The sequence below is a fragment of the Herpailurus yagouaroundi genome, unplaced genomic scaffold, assembly GCF_014898765.1.
Source record: "Herpailurus yagouaroundi ecotype Mexico unplaced genomic scaffold, PumYag 250, whole genome shotgun sequence".
Classification (NCBI taxonomy): Eukaryota; Metazoa; Chordata; class Mammalia; order Carnivora; family Felidae; genus Herpailurus; species Herpailurus yagouaroundi.
This window is the reverse complement of record NW_024412467.1, coordinates 15,495,791-15,507,241: the sequence shown is the minus strand read 5'-3', so window position 1 is coordinate 15,507,241 and position 11,451 is coordinate 15,495,791. Positions and strand designations below refer to the sequence as shown.

The 11,451-nt window shown below is 44.4% G+C and overlaps 1 protein-coding gene across 1 annotated transcript; it reads right to left on the bottom strand.

The window, feature by feature from the left end:
* Window positions 1-317: 317 nt before the first annotated feature.
* CUNH6orf52 (chromosome unknown C6orf52 homolog) lies at window positions 318-9,562 on the bottom strand. The gene is made up of 4 exons (XM_040460295.1): window positions 9,394-9,562; window positions 9,003-9,177; window positions 4,346-4,391; window positions 318-673 (listed from the first exon to the last, which is right to left on the bottom strand). The coding sequence occupies exons 1-4, from the start codon at window positions 9,462-9,464 to the stop codon at window positions 525-527; spliced, it is 441 nt and encodes a 146-aa protein (XP_040316229.1). The 5' UTR covers window positions 9,465-9,562; the 3' UTR covers window positions 318-524.
* Window positions 9,563-11,451: the final 1,889 nt, after the last annotated feature.

Below are 11,451 nucleotides of genomic sequence, written 5' to 3'. Positions count from 1 at the left end.
ATGCCCCAACCAGAGGCTCACCTCTTATTAAACCTATTTTCAAATGTCATTAAAAAAAAAAGTTTATTTATTTTGGGAGAGAGAGAGTAAGAGAGGGAAGAGAGAATCCTAAGCAGGCTCCATGCTGCCAGTGCAGAGCCCAATGTGGGACTCGAACTCGTGAACTGTGACCTAAGCTGAATTCAAGGGTCAGTTTCCTAACTGAGCCACCCAGGGGCTCCAAACCTATTTTCAAATGTCTAACAGTGCAGCTTACTCTACCATTATAGTTATGTGACCTCTTCTGGCACTTATTTAATATAACACACTTCCAGAAATGGATATGCTGGTAAAGTTTATTTACATTACATTCTATCATGTCAGTCACGTTTAAGTCCTGGAGATTTGTATTTACATATAGCATAGAGTACATTCCTGCAGAATTCTTTTTGTCTTAGCAAAACAAAAACAAAAGCAAGCAAACAAACAACAACCCCAACAAAACAAGATGCAATTGATCTGACAGTTGGGTAGCTTAATGAGCATCATGCTTCTTTGGGGGTCTCATCTGGGATTTTAGAATGAACCGTATCCAAAGGCTGCCAGTGGCAACTCATGAGAGAGTCATAGAGTTCCTCACTTTTCACCATAAACTCCTTGTTCAGTTCTTCAATATTCAAATGAAGATCTGGATCTGCAGGAGCCAATAACGCAGATGGAAGAAAAAAAAAAGTGTTACAGGACACATATTAGAAATGGCTTGAAATGAGAGTTTCATAAAAACATCAGCAGGAAAATATTGCAGACGTTTCACATTAGAGTTTTTAAACTGCACGTTTCCTTTCAAGAAGAGTTGAAAATACAAATGGGAGCTGGGGAAGTAGCATGACCAGGCTCAACCAGCATCCCTGTGCTGGAAGAGATGGAGAAAATGGACGGATAAAGAGATGTTTTGGAGATGGATGGACAGTATTTGGAAATGGGTTCAATTTGGGGCAAAAGAGAAAGGGAGGGTCAAGGATGCGCCCTAAGTTTCCAGCACGAGCACCTGGGTGGACAGGACACCAGCGAGCCAGGACTAAATCTGCAGAACGGGGCTTTGAAACAATAAACATGTTGCTTTATTTGCTTAATTAACAGATTGACATAAGTGAATAAATTGTTTATAGCAGCCCATTCAGAAACAGAGGGGGGGGCGCCTGGGTGGCGCAGTCGGTTAAGCGTCCGACTTCAGCCAGGTCACGATCTCGCGGTCCGTGAGTTCGAGCCCCGCGTCGGGCTCTGCGCTGATGGCTCAGAGCCTGGAGCCTGTTTCTGATTCTGTGTCTCCCTCTCTCTCTGCCCCTCCCCCGTTCATGCTCTGTCTCTCTCTGTCCCAAAAATAAATAAACGTTGAAAAAAAAATAAAAAACAAAAAACAAAAACAAAAAAACAGAGGGGGGCACAGGCTTCCTTCTCTGAAACCTGGAACCCTATGGTGAGGCGGTGTTAAGTTACCATGAAAGCCTCAGACCTAGAGATTCATTCCAAGTTGTCAGGTTTCCAAGGTGCTGAATGCCATCCGTTTTTTCCTCTCCTTGTACTGAATGTAATTGAAGCAGCCCTTGCTGTGTTCCTCTGTAATGTTTGCAAGCCTTAGCTCATTCAGGACCATAATTTTTACTTCCTAATACTCATAAGGGACCACACTATTCATTTGTATTTGTATGACTGTCCTGGACTAAATATTTGTGCCCCCTAAAATTCTTTGAGACACTTACTTCCAATGCGATGGTATTTTGGAGATGAGGCCTTTGGGAGACAATCAGGGCTGGATGAGGTCATAAGGGTCGGGCCCTAGTCTGATGGGATTAGTGCCCTTATAAGAAAGGACACCAGTGATGGTGTTCTATGTTTCCCCCACCATATGAGGACATAATGAGAAGGAAGGTGGCCGTCTGCAAGCCAGGAAGAGAGCCCTCACCAGGCACTGAAGCAGCTAGTACCTTGATATTGGACTTCTCAGTGTCCAGAACTATGAAAAATAAATGTTATTCAAGCCACCCCATCTGTGGTATTTTGTTACAGCAGCCTGAGCTGACTAACATCCTTCTGTGATTTTTTTAGAACCAAGATTATCAACCGTCATCATAGGCCTAAAGCATCATATAAGTTTCATGAGCTACTTCCCACTTTTCTTCCCTGGAGTCATTTGTGACTGTGTTGTCTGATTTTTATTGTTTAGAGCTTCCCCTCCCTTTTTATCTTTCCTTTGAGAGCATCTGGTCATAAAATTAGATTTTTTTTTTTTTTTCTGAGCTTTCTGAAATTCTCTTTCTTAAGGTCATGCCCCAGGGTTCTTTCCTTCACCGTTATGGGCAGGTGTTTGTGAAAAGGCTCCTGACTTAGGTTCCTGGTCACAGGAAAGGTGTCAGGACCACACCCATATAAGTACTGCCTGTCCTCTAACCTGTGGCCTAGAAACAGACACAGTATGGTCAGCTATGAACCCCAGATTAACGATTTAGGCCCTTCCAGTGACATTGACCCTAGTGGTAGAAGAAGCCCATAAAAGACAAACAAATACATCTTCCCTAAGCCTGGTGGACCTCTAGACCAAGCTAATCCAGCAGCCCCTATCCACATGTGGTTATTGAGCACTGGAAATGAGGTTAGTCCTTATCAGAGAGGTGATGTAAATATGTACTGCATTGCAAAAACTTGGTATTAAGCTTTTTAAATTCCTGGGGTGCCTGGGTGGCTCAGTTGGTTGAGCATCCGACTTTGGCTCAGGTCATAATCTCACAGTCCGTGAGTTCGAGCCCTGCATCAGGCTCTGTGCCGACAGCTCAGAGCCTGGAGCCTCCTTTGGATTCTGTGTCTCCTTCTCTCTCTGCCCCTCCCCCACTTGTGCTCTGTCTCCCTCTGTCTCTCAAAAATAAACAAATGTAAAAAAATAAATTAATTAAAAAAAGATTTTTTAAATTCCACTTATTTTTATATTAATTACATGTTTAAATGTAACCTAATATACCTGAAATATTTCAAGCATTGAAATTAATTTCATGTTCCTTTTTAGTGGTTTTTTTTTAATTTGCCTACTAGAAAATTTAAAACTCTCTATGTGGTTGGATTTGTGTTTAAATCACATTTGCCCTGGACAGAACTCCCCCCCACTCTACGAAGAGCTTATACTAACCACCAAAATTGCTATTATCTGCCAGATGAAGTTAAGACACTTAAAAACAGTTTAGAGCTATTGTCACACTTTGTAGGAGGTTCGTTTTCACATCCCATTCCACAGATGGGGCCCTGATGTCCTAGAGGGGAATTTGCCTGGAATTACAGAGCTTGTCAGGGAGATCTGAACCCAGACGGTCTGCATCCAGAAAGCACACTTATTGTGGGTCTTTCTCTGTAATTTTTATACCGTCCGCAGGACTGGAGAAGGCAGGGAGAATGGATTCAGGCTTTAACCAGAATGAAATTCCCCTGAGAGATGGAATGCGTACCTTTTATTCACATTTCAATCAAATGTATTTGGATAAAACTAGAACTCCCCCGTAGCATTTCAAGGTTTCTTTTAAACATCAATTTCATTTGAACACTGAGCACCTGTTGACTTGCTGACTTTGTATTAGTCTCTGGGACTACAAAGACAGCTGTTCTCACCTTTGATGCAGTCACGAGGCAGTGGGGGGGGGGGGGGGGGTTGGTCTGCTGGGGGTCCCCTGGGGGTGGAGGAAACCACCAGATGGCCATGTGATAACACAGGCAGGTGGTAAGAAACTGGCAAAGGTGTTCTCTCTGAGGGTCTCTTCCATTTTTCTTGCCTGTAACTTAAGTAAAACAAGCCACACATTTTCTCCCCTTCCTTGATTAATAATAGGGTCCTGCTCTGGGCATTTCGTGCCCATGCACTTTCTTTCTTTCAAAATAGATCAGGAACTACAAGGAGCACTGCCTAAACCTACAGACTGGGCCTGTGAGGTCCCCCAGGAACCAATAACCCTGAGGGAAGTTAGGAAGCCAAAGTCACAGTGATCACCTCCTACTTCTCCCCTTAAAAATCAAAATTAAAGCATTACTAATCCCAACGTTTAAATTTATGGAGGAAACTGATCTTAAAAACAATTTATTGTCTTTTTATTGTTTGGAAATGTCCCCATTTCCTAGTCCTTCAGAAAGACCCAAACAGGTGGCTTAGCTCAAGCTGCCCACAGAAACAATTTCCAAAAACCAGATGAACTGCTGAAGAAAATGGCTTACGCAACCTACGTAGGAATTTTCCAGTAGAATCTCTCGGTTTCGAGCCAGTTGAGTAATGAGTAACCTTGGGAATGGATTCGTTTTGTTTTCAACCATGGCAACACAGGGTTTACGTTACCTTCCAGTGGGTTTTCGTCTTGCTTTTCTGCCAGAGCCGTGCTTTCCTACAAGGAAATCAGTATGTTAAGAAAAAAAAAATAAAGATTTACTATCAACACACGCTTTTAAAGAAAACACTCACTGTCAAAAATAATATCTAAGACACTGAACTCCCTTTAGATCAAATTTGTTTTGAACTTTGATTTGAAGAATCTTTAATAATGACCACAGTTATGAAATAGGTAATCTGAGTCAACAGATGAAAAGTCACAAAGGAGGAGCATGCCTAACCAAGGCCTCTGGCCTCCCTGAAGCTTCTGGAACTAACTGGCATCCTAGGGCCTGGGCTAGGAACTAGACACCAGGGACCCTGGCATCCAGACTCCGCGGTCCCTGCACTAAATGCCCAACTCTCTGTCTGGACCTCTGCCCCTATTTCCAGATGACGACTTGTAAAATCTTCACGAGCATATTCTCTCTAGGGCCTTCTAATCACACCTGGACCCCACAGCTCAGCTAAGGACCGGGACAATAGGTGCTTAAGCAGATAACAGAGACTACAGAAGAGCTAACCAGTCAATGAGAGAAGTAAATTCGAGAAGCACTCCCCAAATAAATCTTGTTTGGTTAACCCAGACCCTATTGGCTCTCCTGGGACAGGGTAAGTTTCTATGACTCCTCTCCATAGGCACCTGTTGGGAAGTGTTTCTGTTAAAGATGTACAGCTGTTCCGAGGAACCAAGCCATCCAGGAATAGCCCAGGTAGCTCCTGGGACCCAATGAACTTCATGAAGCCTCCCTTGCTAAGAAGAACAAGTTTATACTGAAAACCAAAGAGCCGCTGTCTCTTCTTTTCAATCTGTCAGAAAGCATCCCTCCCTTTCACTCTGAAATAGGTCCTGGTTTGGAAAATAAGTTATGTAGTTACCATAAGTTCAATCTCACCATTGGTGTATTTTTTCCTATTTAGAAACAGCTAAGACAGCCAGAATCAGGGCTTAAAGGAGGCCTTTCTCGTAACACAATGCCCGAGTAACCTCGCATTTCCTCCTTTGCAACGTGTGCTCAGGTAACTGTGGATCTCACCTGACCGGGATGCAGGGAGCAGGTGCTCTATGGAGACAGAGCATTCTCTCTGGTGTGAGGGTCACCTGGGCAGTACCTGCTGTTCTTGAAGAAGGGCACATCTACTAAATTTCGCTAGTGGTTTTGCTAGTGTTCTGCTAGCAGGGTGCTAAGTCTGCTGGTGGGAGTGTGGGACCATTGCGCTGGAGGAGCCCAAAGACCTGAGAATCATTTTGAACACATCCACTCCCTCTGATCTAAAGACACAATGTCAAAACGCGCAGGGCTCTCGGGAGGCTAACCTCTTACCCTGGAGACACAAGCGTTAAGAACACCAGCGTGCCCCAGAGGGGGAAATGGGCAATAGAGCTGGGACATCTGGCAGAGGTCATCCTTTCTGAGGCAAGAATAAAGCGAGGGCACTCGGGAGTGACAGAGGCCCACGGCAAAGCCTCACCGTTGTGAATACTGCTGAACAGCTTCATGACTGGGGACTCCCACCAGGAAAGCAGGCAGGTGGCACAAGTGTGCTAACCACAGCCACGGATAGTGGATAGATTTCTAATTCTTGACACTGCGTGTTAAGAAAGGAAGGAGGGGGGCGCCTGGGTGGCGCAGTCGGTTGGGCGTCCGACTTCAGCCAGGTCACGATCTCGCGGTCCGGGAGTTCGAGCCCCGTGTCGGGCTCTGGGCTGATGGCTCAGAGCCTGGAGCCTGTTTCCGATTCTGTGTCTCCCTCTCTCTCTGCCCCTCCCCCATTCATGCTCTGTCTCTCTCTGTCCCAAAAATAAATAAAAACGTTGAAAAAAAAATTAAAAAAAAAAAAAAGAAAGGAAGGAGGGAAGAGAGAAAAGAAAGAAAGAGAAAGAAACTGCATGTTACGGTAATAATTTCACAGGAGAGTGGGATGAAAATCCCAGCAGGTGTCAACAAAAATGAGAAGAAAGGGTCAGGGGACAAGGAGACAAAAATGGTTAATTTCTTTTAAAAATTTTATTTATTTAGGGGGCACCCGGGTGGCTCAGTGGGTTAAGCATCCGACTCTTGACTTCAGCTTGGGTCATGATCTCCGGGTTCGGGGATTTGAGCCCCGAGTCGAGCTCTGTGTTAACAGCACAGCGCCTGCCTGGGATTCTCTCTGTCCCTCTCTCTCTGCCCCTCTTCCGCTTGCCTGATTTCTGTCTCTCAAAACACATAAATAAACATTAAAAATGTTTTTATTTATTTACGTTTCTTTGTTCCTTTGGTGGTGTTGTTTCTTCCTATCTTTTCTTTCTTTGGTGTTAATTTTGTTTTCTCATGAGTGGGCAGAAATCAAGAAATACTTTCATTTTTGAAGTTGGTAATGCAGTCGAACCTATACTTCTCTATTTAAAGATAAGGGTAACCACAGGAAGACACAGAGACTATCTCCCAAACTAGTGAAAAAGAGAAGGGGTAGAAGAAAAAAATGTGCTAAAACCTCAGGTAATATAGCAAAATTTTCTTTTTTAAGTGATGCAACATCAAACATCTGCTAACAGGGTAAAACCCGATCTGGGTTTAAAAAGAAAAAAAAGAAAACAAGAAATATAACAAGATATTTTATATGGAAGAAGGCACGCCTAAAACAGACTTGAAAAATTGAAAATGAAAGTTTGGGGAAAAAAAAAAAAAAGAAGATACCAAGCAAATGTAAGTTCTAAAAACTGAGTGTTGAAATATTAAATCCAACTCTGGGTTTAAGGTACAGGCCATCCCATGAGGAACACTAGGAAGCAAACTGGAGAGAACACTAACACTTTGACTGCTCAGTGCTAATTTCCATAATAGGCAAGCATCTGCACAGTCAGATAAAAGGGGGTATAACTAACAGAAAGAGAGGTAGACAAAGAACATTGATGAGGTCACAGAACGCAGGTATCATCAGGCAACAGCTTAAAAGGTATTTGCCCTCAATGGAAGGCAGACGCCTTCCACACCTGTCACGTTGATAAATTGCACACGGAGAGGCAAGCACACTCACAACAGCAATGAGAAGTGTAAACGTAGGCAGGCTTTTTGGTGAGTAATTCGCGATCTGAAATTTTCAATGTTACATCCTTCAATCCCGACCTTCTACTTCCGGCAATCTATCCTTAGGCAAAGAACACTCTGACAAATGCTTGGAGATCGGTAAACATTTGTTGAAGTGCTAAGAACATTTAAAATGTTAGCCCCCAAGGGATGAGCTAATATCACAGCTCGTCCAAATGGGCAACTTTTAAAGAAGCTCTTTCAAAGGGGGGACATCTCGGGGAGGCTGGGAGTCTCAGTTGGTTAAATGTCTGAGTCTTGACTTCCACTCACGTCACAATCTCATGGTTCTTGAGTTCGAGACCCTCACCGGGCTCTGTGCTGTCAGTGCGCCTCTGTCCCTCTCTCTTTGTTCCTCCCCTGCTTGCGCGCATTTGTGCACTTGTGCGTGCGTGCATGCTCTTTCTCTCTCAAAAATAAACATTCAAAAAAAAAAAAAATTAAAGGGGAACATCTGCTAATGCCACCTGCCAGCAGAAGCAAGGAGGAAACCAGTATGTACTACACAAGTTCATTCTTGTTCAATTCTCCGCAAACAGAAATAAAGCCCAATCACCCTGATTTAGCAAGAGTAGAAGGGAAAAATCTAGAGGACATGGGTGTCCTTGAACAGGGCTTTCTTCTAACTGGGGAGGAAATGGGGAAGAGGAAAGGGACAAGGACGGGGGAAGCTTTCTCTTATTCTAACACAGAAATCTGTGCAATTTCAGAAATAGCTCGCATTAGTAACCAAAACATTAGAACAGTTCTTTTCAATTTTTAAAAAATGCTTATTTAATCTTGAGAGAGAGAGAGGCAGAGTATGAGTGGGGAAAGGGCAGAGAGAGAGAGAGAGAGAGAGAGAGAGAGAGAGAGAGAGAGAATCTGAAGCAGGCCCCAGGCACGGAGCTGTCAGCACAGAGCCCTAATTCGCGAGCTGTGAGACCATGACCTGAACCGAAGTCAGGCGTTTAACCGACTGAGCCACACAGATGCCCTTGGAACAGCTCTTAAAAGGATGTTCATGTTTTCTGCTATTACAAAACAAAAAACTACCTCTAGTCCTATTTTAAGTGTTTAAGAGTAAAATCAAGGGGCACCTGGGTGGCTCGGTGGGTTAAGCCTCTGACTTTGGCTCAGCTCATGGTCTCGCAGTTCATGAGTTCGAGCCACACATCCGGCTCTGTGCCGACAGCTCAGAGCCTGGAGCCTGCTTCAGATTCTGTGTCTCCCTCTCTCTCTGCCCCTCCCCCAACTCACACTCTGTTTCTCTTCTCTTTCTCTCAAAAATAAACATTTTTTTTTCTAAAAAGAGTAAAATCAAATGAGTGGTAATCTAAAATTTAGCAGTAAGAATTTAAGCACGGACTTCATCAGCCTATAATTTTCTTTTTGGAAGACAGTGATGACTTAAATTGTGGGCAAATCATCTGCTTTTCCTCTCTGGCATTAAAATGGGGAGCAAAAGCCATGGCTGTGGGAATTTGAATGAGAGCATCCGGAGGTGTGAAGGTAGGAAAAAGATACCTCCATGCTGGGCTCACGGATGACACAGGATTCATTTCAGGGAGGGGTACCTTAGGTGTGACCAGACTTGCAGCTGGGTGTCCGGAGGTCTCACGCACAGAAAGGTTGTGTCCATCTCTCTCTGCACAGCCGTAGTCATAGCCAGAGAGGGAGTAACCGCTGTGCTGCTGCTCAAACCAGCTGCCCAATTGGTAACCCAGGCAGGGCTGGAACACGGGCTTCCCCCTAATGAGCAGAGGGGAGACAAGAATGACATCACCAAGCAAGGCAGAATCACTCAAAACTCTTCTTTCCCAGGAGGCTCAGGTAAAGATGATTTCTGCGTTAACTGTTTAAGGACACCAATTTCCAAAGCGATGGTTTGGAAATTGCCAAAAAGCACGGAAGAAACAGAGCATGGACACCCTTCATTTTCACTGGGAGTAGGACAGACCAGCTCACCTTTGCCAGTGCCAGTAATAAGTACTTGGTTGAGCTATGCCACAGCCTGCAAAACTCTCCTGCCCAGCCATTTATCCAGAAACTTCGCAAAAAGAGACCAGGTATCCACAGTTTTTATTCGGGAGGCAATAACTCCAGCTCTGGGGGCTAAAGCCTCTCACCCAGCAAATCTCTCTTCCGACTGCCAGAGAGAGCAATTAACATAGGAGCAGTTCCTGCTGGGTGATGAATTGCTTGACTTTTGTTACAATGGGGTTAAGGCATGGGTGGGGTAGGAGTCTATAGGGGTCACCTGGGGGGACCTTCTGCACGCTAGCAGCTGGCTCTAAGCTTGCCAGCGGCCTCTCCCAGCTCCAGGCCCAGGGGAAGGCAGCCGAAAGCCAGCGGGGGCACAGAGGAGTGCGTGTTGAGCAACTGTGAAACCCACTGAAGTCTCCATCCCACCCTCTACAATTATTGAGTCATTTGTAACAACGAAAACCGTAAAAGAAGTACCACACGTTGATGTTTCCCTCCTCAGTTCACTTATCTGCTAACTATTGGAAGCAGCAATTAGTGGACTTTTTTTTTTTTTAAATAGCTCCTGCAGGTTGAAATCATAACCCCGACCAACCGGTGGAAAGAAGTCCTAGAAGGAACACGTGAGCGCACGCGCGCGCACACACACACACACTAACCTACCCTCTTAATGTGGGTACAGGAAAACATTTTAAAGAAATAATACTGTGGCTCAAAATTATTTAAAAACACCAAATACAGCATGCCTTCCCAAATTTCAACGTGCATATGAATCACCTCAGCACGTTGTTTAAAACGTAGGTTCTGATTCCATAGGTTTGCATTAGAGCCTCACTCAGATTCTGCCTAAGTAGCCAGCCTACACAGTGTCCAAATGTGAGAAGGTAACTTTTGAGTCCAAATAGGGGCACTTCGGGTCTGGCCATTTCCCTGCAGCTTGTTAATAAGTGCTTGATGTAGTCTATATTTGCCGGTGTTGTAAAAAATAATAATCATGAATTCAAATCATTCAGTTATTCACCCATTATTTACTGAACAGCTACTTGTGCAAAGCAGGGTGATAGAGTGGGGCCTACACTCCAGATGTCCCCATGCTTCCTGGGAGAGTGATTAGCAGCTCTGCCTCAACTTGCTGGGTGCCAGCCACTATTCAGTTTCCTTTTCTTCCTTAATAACAAATCTCAGGGGCACCTGGGGGGCTCAGTCAGTTAAGCGTCCGACTTCGGCTCAGGTCATGATCTCATGGTTCGTGGGTTCGAGCCCCGCATCAAGCTCTGTGCTGACCGCTCACAGCCTAGAGCCTGCTTCGGATTCTGTGTCTCCCTGTCTCTCAAAAATGAATAAACGTTAAATAAAAATTTAGGGGGGAATAACAGCACCCTGATTTTTTGGGGGGGGGGGGCAGAGATAGGCTTCACTAAAAGACATTTCCTAGTTCCCCAAGCGTAGGTAGATGTGGCCGAGCGGCCAAAGTCTGGCTAATAAGATGTAAATAGAACTATTATAAGAGGATTGAGGACAGCTGTGTGGGCCAAGGGTGTTTGCTTAACTGGAAGGAGGCGTGTGGTACTCCACCCTTTCTCCGGACCTAGTGCTAGGATTAGAGATATGATGGCTGGAACCCAAACGCTGCACCTATTTTGGCCTATGAGGTGACATAAAAGGGGAAGCCATACACCGGAATATAGGATCTGAAAGAGAGAATGTGTCTGGGTGCCTCATGACTGAGGACTCCTTGTACCAGCACTAGATTGCCTCCCTCCAGATTTCTTTTACATACGAGATAAATGTCTTGTTTAATCCACGGCTGATTTAGGTTACTGTATGAAGTTAGACACAATTCCTAACTGTTAGAGCAGCTTAGCCTTCAAATAAAACCTATCTGTTGAGGATTCTTTCTGTAAAACTTTCATCAGTGTTTTGTTCCTTCTCTTTAGAGCTGGATTTTGTAAAAGGAAAATCAGAATGTTGGCTATAAATGGGTGAGCGATAAAGCCATCGCTGGAAAAGAAAGCAGAAGTTAGACGTTTATAATAAGGT